The sequence below is a fragment of the Citrus sinensis genome, chromosome 3, assembly GCF_022201045.2.
Source record: "Citrus sinensis cultivar Valencia sweet orange chromosome 3, DVS_A1.0, whole genome shotgun sequence".
Classification (NCBI taxonomy): domain Eukaryota; kingdom Viridiplantae; phylum Streptophyta; class Magnoliopsida; order Sapindales; family Rutaceae; genus Citrus; species Citrus sinensis.
Window position 1 is genome coordinate 1499496 of NC_068558.1, and position 9611 is coordinate 1509106.

General features: G+C 34.0%; 1 protein-coding gene across 2 annotated transcripts; it reads right to left on the reverse strand.

The window, feature by feature from the left end:
- Window positions 1–889: 889 nt before the first annotated feature.
- On the reverse strand, window positions 890–5829 carry LOC102615220 (monodehydroascorbate reductase, chloroplastic/mitochondrial). Of its 2 annotated transcripts, XM_006476437.4 has the most exons (17): window positions 5574–5827; window positions 5314–5488; window positions 5114–5213; window positions 4841–4918; window positions 4495–4566; window positions 4192–4310; window positions 3988–4072; window positions 3204–3293; window positions 2970–3071; window positions 2762–2851; window positions 2494–2574; window positions 2202–2273; window positions 2009–2103; window positions 1818–1906; window positions 1659–1721; window positions 1515–1555; window positions 890–1326 (listed from the first exon to the last, which is right to left on the reverse strand). In XM_006476437.4, exons 1-17 carry the CDS (start codon window positions 5581–5583, stop codon window positions 1195–1197), a joined length of 1494 nt encoding a protein of 497 aa, XP_006476500.2. In that variant the 5' UTR covers window positions 5584–5827; the 3' UTR covers window positions 890–1194. The 2 variants fall into 2 exon arrangements, 1 of the variants encoding a protein (XP_006476500.2); XR_001508101.3 differs by lacking the exon at window positions 1818–1906 and having other exon boundaries at window positions 1218–1326; window positions 5574–5829.
- Between the last annotated feature and the right edge of the window lie 3782 nt (window positions 5830–9611).

The window sequence follows — 9611 nt, forward strand, 5'->3', positions numbered from 1 at the left end:
GTGGACCAAGAAAAATTTAATTCAACCAATTAAATCATACCACATCAATTTAAAAAAAAATTATACAAAAATATGTAATTATATTATTACTTCTTTTATCTTTCGATAAGACAGAACCCTCCCTATTTTGCATAAATCATTTTTTCGACGGCCCATAAGGAGCCAGTCTATTCAATCCGCAAACTTCATATCTCATAGCACTAATTTTAAGGAACTTGAAAAGCATAACAAAATGGTGCTTAAGACTAACCAAGTCCGACACTTCATTTTGTCGACGACGGCAATCAGTTATGAGTACGACACTAATAAAACTAGTGCCGCCACCCCCCCAACTCCAAGGATCATTTTGCTCAGTGTCCAAGAACGTGTAGGGCAAATTAAATTTTTCGACGGTTTACATGTCTATTTTGATGATATTGTCACTGACTTTCTAAGATTGCTTTTGTTGCAGAATATATTCATGCTGAGAGTTTACTTACGCGTTACGATTGCCAATGATGAAATGACAAAGGCCATGAAAGCAGAATATGTTGGTGCTGAATATCGGGTAACGTATTACGTATATTGCAGCAGGTTAGATAGCCTCAATTACTTTGAGCTGAGCCTGAGTTGATTGTAATTTGTGTTGCAGGGATTAAGTCCATGTCCATTGTTGGGTACAGCAAGAAAAAAGAGATTTTTCGGTTTCCAGGGACTTTGAACCGATTCCGATCCAGGTGGTGATGAGATTGAGATTTTGTGCATCGGATTCGTATCAGAAGAGACGAAGGCAGGAAAGAAGCAAGCAAGAAACAAAGAAAGCCAATCCTTGTTACTAATGTTACAGCTATCTGTATTCTTATCAAGGTTATTTGTCCATTATTAACAGACGTGAAAAGGAGCCAGTAGCTGTAGCATCGAGGGATGAACACTATGGTCCATCAATCATACGCATTAAGTAGATAATCATAACAGGACGATGTCCAAACTCCAAATCCAAAACCAATCTACAACCTGAAAATCGAGGTGTACCCATTAAAGTCCCTCTTTCTCTCTAATATCTGCATAATGTTCATCATTCTCCTATTAATATACAACAGTGAAGATCCAGGATTTGGTAACAAGAAATAAACCCCTGGAATCGAGATTATTGACAAAGAAATCATAAACAAAATATCTGAGGGATGACTGGAAACTTCAAGAATCAATACTGGTCTAAACTGCAGCCTCCGCTGGTAGGGCAGCCCGAGCAATTTCCAGTGCCTCCTCAACTGAAGATGCTTGTTGAAGTTTTGCTTTGTCAACAAAAGGCTGACTCCTCGCAAGAGTAGGGAGGAGTTGGAATTCCTGGAGTATAATAATAGACATTAGTTTCTCAATACGGTAAATCAAACATTAGAAACTACCATCATTCAAGGTTTTATCACAAGGCTGATAATACTGCTCTCCTTTCTTATATTGCTTTGTTCGACTTCTTCTACTCATAGCAAATACGCAAAAAAGAAACTGAAAAGTTAAGAGCAGCATCTTAGTACCTCAGGACTCCCACTTTCTACAAGGACTCCTTTCAATTTACCTGCGGGGCAGCAACAATGAATTAACCATCTGTTTTACTAGAAACAGGACAAAGCAAGATGAAGTAAAAGAGAGAAAGCAAGTAAAGGCTATAATCTGACTACCAGAATCTATCCAGAAAGTGGCAATTTTAGGATCAAAATTTCCAATTTCAATTGTCTCTCCAACTGTACAATAAAATTACAAGTAAGTATCAAGCAAAATTTATGAAAGAAGAACAAATTATGAAAACTCCAAGAAATGAAGATGTAAGAGATTCTCACCATTGTCTCCAAAAAACTGCCACCACACTTTCCTGGGGCTTCCTTCATACTCAAAAACCCTCGAGTAAAAATATGGAAGATAATCATATCTGGAGTTCATGCAGGAATGAAATTATTAATAAAGATGTATGTGGAGGATAAAGAAAGACAGACAAATAATGTCTTAAGTCATAATAGAAAGTTGGATATACGTGTGAGTTTGTGCACTAAGTAATGCTTTAACGCAATGCTGTGCGGATCGACGAGCATGATCAACATGTTCCACTCGTGCTATACGGTCATACATCTGTTCGGTCAAAACATGTGTCAGAATCCCAAAAAACAAAAAAGGAGGGAAGTAGAAAGAGAAAAGGGTAAGAGCTGCTTTATTAGACAGAGATGTACCTTCAATGGAAATGCTGCAACATCTCCAATTGCAAAAATTCCAGGCATTCTTGTTCGGAACTGACCATCAACCTGAAAATTCATAAAGTTTAATTACACACACACACAGAGTAATTTTAGAATTTGAACAGCTATGAGTTATAGCTTTGGGAACAAAGTTCAACATGGCAAAAACTCTATAAATTACTTCGTGAAGCACATTAAGTTTACACGATATTAGCACACTTTATATATGTTAATCTATGCATGGGTCAAATCTAAAGAGACAAGAAAACTTGTTGTCAGTAGTCACCTGTATTCCACCCACAGAACTGTTTAACCCCACCCTTTCAAAAGGACTAACAGTAGGTTTTGCTCCAATACCAATAACAATCTGCACAATGAAAAGAGAAATGAATTGTCTGTCTTATCAACTTGCCCAATCCATCTTCTAATGAGAACACAAGCAGTGCAGATATTGCCACAGTTTCACCTGTATGTTGTGAGATGTAAACAAACATTCGACATTAAAGGCCAATTTAAGGGAAGAAAAATTATTGATCATAAGGCAAAAGAATTACTGTGTCTGCATCTATGGTTGATCCATCTTCAAGTTTAACAGCAGCTACACGTCCGTCAGAACCAGCTTCTAAGTTTTTTATGGAGGCACCCTGGTAAGTAATTGAACAAAGTAAAATAGTTACAGCTAATGCATATGGCTAGGGTTAAATGCAGCCAACAAGGTACAAAGGTGTGCATTCCTGGGAGGGAATGAGAAACAGAGACTACCTTAACAAATTTGACACCATTCTGTTGGTATAATTGTTCATATCTCTGAGCAAGTGAAGGAGTAAACAATCTTTGCAACAGGTGATTCTCTGGGAATATAATCTATTTTGTAATGTAAATGAAAATTTAACATGTAAGAAGGTTTATTCAAATAATCCATTATTAATGCAAATGTACAATATCTGGCCAGAAACATATCAAGTAATCATGGCAGCTTCAAAAGGGGATATGTACCGTTGTATCAAGTTTCCAACCGACTGCTGCCGCAGCAACTTCCATGCCAATATAACCACCACCAACAACAACCACCTTCTTTGCTTTCTCCTACAAAATAGATTAGGAATTTCCATTACAATAAGATAAAAATAGTACACTCGAGAACCTTTTAGCAATGCATGACATATATATAGATTTCCATGAGATATAGTCATGAGATTTTGATTTTACAGGGAAAATGAAAATTACAAAAGATTAGCTCACAGAAGAATAATCTTATGCACAGATTTCTATCGTCAGATCTTAAAATTGAATGTCCCCAATTAGTGCCTCATTTTAGCTTTACAAGAAAGCAAGGACGTAATGCAGATAATGGTTTGCTGGTGTGTACATACATGTGTGTGTGTGTGTGTGTGTGTGTGTGTAGATTGCTAGTAAAATGAAATTTCTTTTCAAGTTTATGCATTTTGCTGATCAGTCACAACTCCAGAGATCCTAAATCAAGAAATAATGTAATAAACAGAATTCAGAATGCTAGATTCATTTCCAACACCAAAGAAAGAAAGTACATGCCTGATAGAAATATAGTTTTTCTTTCCATGGACAATAGAATTACGACTAAGATTTCAACCATTCACAATTATGAAGCTGGAAAGAGATGAAGTTCACCAGTTGTTTAAACCATATTTGCAAATTTAGGATTCACATTCAAATTAAACATTCATTCACCAGTTGTTTAAACATTCATTCACATACTATTTCACAAAAATTGAATTTGCAGGTTGAAAGATACTAAAATTACCAAAGACGATATCAGTGCGTCAGCATCTGCCACATCTCGAATATAGTGGACTCCAGGTAGGTTCCCTCCGATTTTATCTGGAAATCTGAAACCAAGAGGACAAAATATCAGTGTTTCTTATCTTTAAACCTATTAATGCGTACACTTTATAGTGGAGAAATGCATGAATTGGGATCCATACTTAACCCAATAAATCTTTAGTACCTTGAGGCTGTGCATCCAGTAGCCACTATAAGGGATCCATACTTAAGCAGTTTGCCTGAATTTGTTGTTAACGTTTGCTTTTCAATGTCAATGCTTGTCACAGGATCTTGATAAATCATCTAAATAGAACCCACCCAAAAAAAAAAAAAAAACACATCATAAGTAGAATTTCACAAATTAATTGCACTGCTTATTTATAAATGAAAATGGAAAATAAAGAATTACCAAAAATGAAAACTTTAAGCAAAAAGAACACTAGCACAAAATAGACAATTTAAGTAGTAAGAAGACAGTAAATAACACCTCTATTCCTTTCTCTTTGTACCACTCAGGTGTTTGTCTCTCGCCACCAGATCCAACACAAGTATGAAAACCCTATGATGAAATTCAATCCAAGGAATTAGAATAGCATACATAACTAAAACATAAAAAAACTGAAGCACCTAATCAATGGAAACTTAAGATCACATGTTATAACACAATAAAAATTAAGCAAAGTCATAATCACCAATGTCGATGAATTTAGCTCTCTAACTCTATCACCTTCCTGAATTAAACAGGGCAAATCTAACTACTTATAAAGAAGAATCAAAATAGCGGTTCATGCATCACATAATGCCATAGAAAATGCATGATTGATAATTCTTACAGGTAAACGCGCCGGCTTTTTGTCAAGGGGAAACAAGTAACCTTTTGTCAAAGCCGGACGCTCATAAGGCGCATAAGCCTGCCACAACAATGCCAACAAATAAGTGAAAAATGAAAACGTACAGTTAAATGTTTATTAAGCTCATAATATCAACATTTCATAATCAATCATCCAAAATAGAGTACAAACTGCTGGAAAATCAAGCTTAGCCAAAATTGATAGCATTACATTTTCAAGATCGATTAAAACGCAACACAAATGCAATTAAACTACCTCCTTAGAGACGATACAGAGGCGTCCATCAGCCATTCCATGTTCGACGAAAGTCCTCGCCGCATAACCCGCTGCATTGCCCCCACCAACGATCACAAATCTGAAAACGCCAATTGCCAAATTGACTCGAACATCCCATCAGGTGACAACGAAAAAAAAATAAAATTAATAACAGTAAAAAAAAATTAAAAATAGCTGACTCTCGATTTTCATTTGCAAAAGATGAGTATGCGACGACAAAGCCTCTCCTCTGAAAGTTTCTAGCAGAAGAATGCCGAATTCGATGAAGAGACGGCGACTGAGGACACCAGAGGGACAGTCCGTGCTTGAATGATAGCGAGTTTGATACGCTCGCCATTACTTTAAGTTTTCGAGCTGCAGATTATCCAACACACAAATAATATAGATAGATTAGGATTTAATGATTATATGATAATAGAGAAATTTGTATTTGAGCGACCTGTAGACATTGAACTTTGGAGACCTGGCTGCTTCTAGTTATATAATAATAAAAGAACAGTGTCAATAAAATATTAAGCAGATAATGGCTCTACAAGAGAGCGAAAGGTCATGACGTCAAGTAATATGTGAGAGAGTGAAAAGGAACGTCTGCAGCTGCAGCAAGTTGATTGGTCAGTCGATCCGGTTGTTAAGTGGCACTTCGCCATTCAAAGCCGCTACCACTTTTTTCGGAGGAAGGCTGCTCCGAGGTCGTATTGTCTATTGCGTGGAAACAACTGAGGTCTGAGAATCCCTATACACGACGCCGTTTCCCCACCGTGCAAAGCGTCTTGGACTTGGGTTACCCTTGCCACATGTCGTTCTGAATTTGGGCTTCAGTGGCATGTGCCCATGATTTCTGCTGGGTTAAGTAAACCCCATTTAGAAATGTACCGAACTCTTATTGCTATTAGCACTCGCTTTAATTCTGAAAATTCCCTTGTTTTAAACGACAATTACTCTCCCTGAAAAAATCCAGAAAATAGAGTCCAATTTTCAGATTCGTTCAAGACCTCAAGAAGCCGAATTGAAACTGAATTTCAGAGTGTTTGTTTTTGGATCCTAAAATTAGGAGTACTTTAGTTTAATGACATTTGATTCAAAAGAGTAATTTTATAAGTTAAAGTTTTATTTGGTAAAATCTTACATGAAATTAGAATGAGAAAAGAGTTTTGAGGCTTTTAAAAAAAAGTGTATGATTCGTATGCATGGATTTTGATATGGGCGTGTCTAAAGAGTTTCGTGAGAGGGAAACATAGGGGTTTAATTAGATTTATTATTGGATTTTATTGTAATTTTAAGAATGAGGGATTTTATAAGATTAATGAAAGGTGCCACCCCACTATCTAATCTAACAACACTTATCTTTGGCTCAAATTTTCATCTAAAATGATCGAAATTAACCTTTCTCGTTATAGTCAAACCAAATTTGGGAGATGACCCATTGCCGGGCAACTGTCTTTGGGCAATGCCCTCTTTTCCAGCCATCGCCCAAACAAAAAGAAAAAATGTTCAGAATAATCAATTTAACGGAATTTCGGCCAAATATCATTTTTTATTAAGAGTTGACTGTTAACACCCCTCAAAACTCCTTATAAAACACCTTTTCTAAGATACTACATTAAGAATATTTAACAATAGCACTATTTCTATCAACACCCATTTAATTTTATAACTAACCCTCCAATCTTATTCTTAGAGTTGGTAAAATTTATCACGACCCGATTACCCGACATGAACACGATACGAATAAATGAGTATGAGTCGTTAAATTTGACACGATTATTAAATGAACCGGGTTTGGATTGACACGATTTTTGTCTGTTTTGGGTTAATGTTAAAGTTCTTGACCAATTTACCTTAACAATGACACAATTATATTTTCTATTTTAAATTAATTTTTAGGTTTTTTTCATTAAAACTCAAATATTAGACATGATTCTCTCTTTTTATTTTTTATTTTTTGGGAAGATGGACATGTACATAATGTTTTATTTATAAAAATTTATATAAATTTAGAATTTTAATAGTGTAAGTGTGTAAAATATTGATATACATGTATATTTTATGATATCGATATGTAATATTATTTACATATACATAATTTAAACTTTAAATTGTGTAAATTTGTAAAAGTTTGGGGTATGTGTGTGTAACATTTATTAAATATATAGATATTAAATGAGTTATTGGATAATTCATTTATTTTTCGTGTCAGGTTTGGGTCCTAATATTTTAACATAATTATTAAATGGGTCATGTTTGGTCGATTTAAATTTGACACGACATGAACACGATCCAGTGACCCATTTTGCTAGCCTGCTTATTCTTGAGAAAAACCATGCGAACAAAATCCTTTTACAATGCAAATTTTCATAAATTTAATCTGAAGCTCCTGGGCATTCAATGAGAATCATTTTCAATTTCAAATGCTTTTAACTTCTTTTGCTCTTTAAATGACAATTTACATTCTCAGTTTTGACTTTTTTTCTCCTTTCCTTCATCCTAGTGTGGATGAAAATTATAGTTGTATTCATATTGTATTATTTATACAGAACTTATAACTGAGAACTTATTTGGTAAGACTCGTTTTTGGAAAGCTTGTTTTATACAATATAATAAAAGAACTTGTTTTCTTCTATTATTCAATAGAATGGGCATTAATATACAATTTTCAAACATTTAAAAGTATCTCAAAAATAAAAGAAGTTGGTGGTCCAAAAATAATTGAAAATAGAAACTCCGTAAGAAATAATAGAGCCCACATACTCTTTCTATTGATTTGAAGACTGTATATCAGCAAAATTTTATGTTGATTGATAATAAAATATAATGATAATCATATATGGGTAATTAGATTTTTTTTTAACATTATTTATTGAAAGGTTAATTTGTAAATTTCTAGAAGAGGGTTAGGGATTTTAAAGGGATTCCAGTAGCACAACTCTTTTCTTAATTTAATTTAACCCATATTTTATCCAATGAGAACCAGTGTTCAAGTGTACTAAACCATCAAAATCCTTTAATTTTTATTTCCACGTACATTGTGAAAAAAAATATTGATTATAGTTAGGATTTTTCTTTATTCAATTTTTTTTTGTTGAGTTGTCTCCCATAATAGTAAATAAAGGAGAATTATTTGGGTTTATAAATAGGATAGCTCTCCTACTCAATAGAATAATTTTTTTAAGTTGAATACTTAGAAATCTTGAGTCTAAATCAAGTTAGATACCTATAAATTATGGGCTTAAATCCCTAACAAGTAGTTGCAATTCATAGCAAATATTTCAACATTAAGGTTTTCAAAACCTGTGACGGTAAAAATATAAAAGTTTGATGGAAGAATTAATACAATAAAGTGGTTTTCAAAAACTATAACTGCATAAATGAAAAAATTTGATGGAAGAATCAATATTGGATTTTGGTAAGTACAAGTTAAGAATATGTTGATTCAATCTAAGTTGCACAAGGAAAGTAAGGGCTGTGTAAATCATGTTCTCACTTGTGAAAACTCATGGGAGTGTGTGGATAATCAAGATACTTTAAAAAACTAGGGTCTGATGGTGATTTCTTCCGAGAAGGAATTGTTGAATTATGTCCCATATTGACCAATAAAGGGGAGTTGTTTGCGTTTATAAGAAAAATAAATCTCTCTACTTAATGAACTAGTTTTTTTGAGTTGAATGCCTACAAATTATAAATTCAACCCCAACATTTTCTTTTTACGATAATAAATCTATCATTTTATAATTGATTGAAGCTTTTTTAAATTAATTCTTTTGCGCAATAACCTAAAGTCCCAAATTATTCACGGACTCAAGCGACTTCTTCAATAAAAGGAGTGAGTTATATGATATGAGTGGCAATTATATAGTAAAGGCAGAGTGGAGTGCAATTATCAAATCAGAACACCAGTGTTTTCTCCCATTCAAAGTTCGACCCTTATGTAGCAAGTCTTCCATTCCAGCTTAAGCTTATTTGTTTATATTATTTATGGAATCAAAAAGGAAGAATGGTCTGGCATTACATGTTTGAATGATGCGAGAACAACAAAATTGGTAGAATCAGAAAAGCATTTGCATTCAATAAACCTGAAAAACTTCGCCATCGAAAAGCCATATGAAGGCAGGTACCTTTCGGAGAAGGATTGATTAATTTATACTTACCAGATCACTTTGTTGTCACGAGCATATATCGAATTAATGCGGATAAATACCAACTAAAATATGGTCCAAATGGTTCTCATCTCTAAGGGAGCTAATTATATTAAAGCTTTTACTTCGTTTTCTGAATTTTCTGCATTAAATTGCTGTAAAAATGCTACAAAGAAAGCAAATTGATGAAACAATTAATCAGTATAACATGAAACAATTAATCAGCATTTCTGTTTAAATACATTTCACATCAATTTCCCCAGACGTGATCCCATTCTGACCTTGAGAAACTCTCACTAATATTAACCTTCAAATACGGGGAAAAAAAATAAATTGATCGAGAA

What these genes read in the sequence shown, in the direction of transcription:
- LOC102615220 (XM_006476437.4), bottom strand. An exon ending in ATGGTGTCAAATTTGTTAAG is followed by an intron (nt 2,852 to 2,969) that starts GTAGTCTCTGTT and finishes ATTACTTACCAG; the next exon opens with GGTGCCTCCATAAAAAACTT. An exon ending in TTGCAGCATTTCCATTGAAG is followed by an intron (nt 2,104 to 2,201) that starts GTACATCTCTGT and finishes TTGACCGAACAG; the next exon opens with ATGTATGACCGTATAGCACG.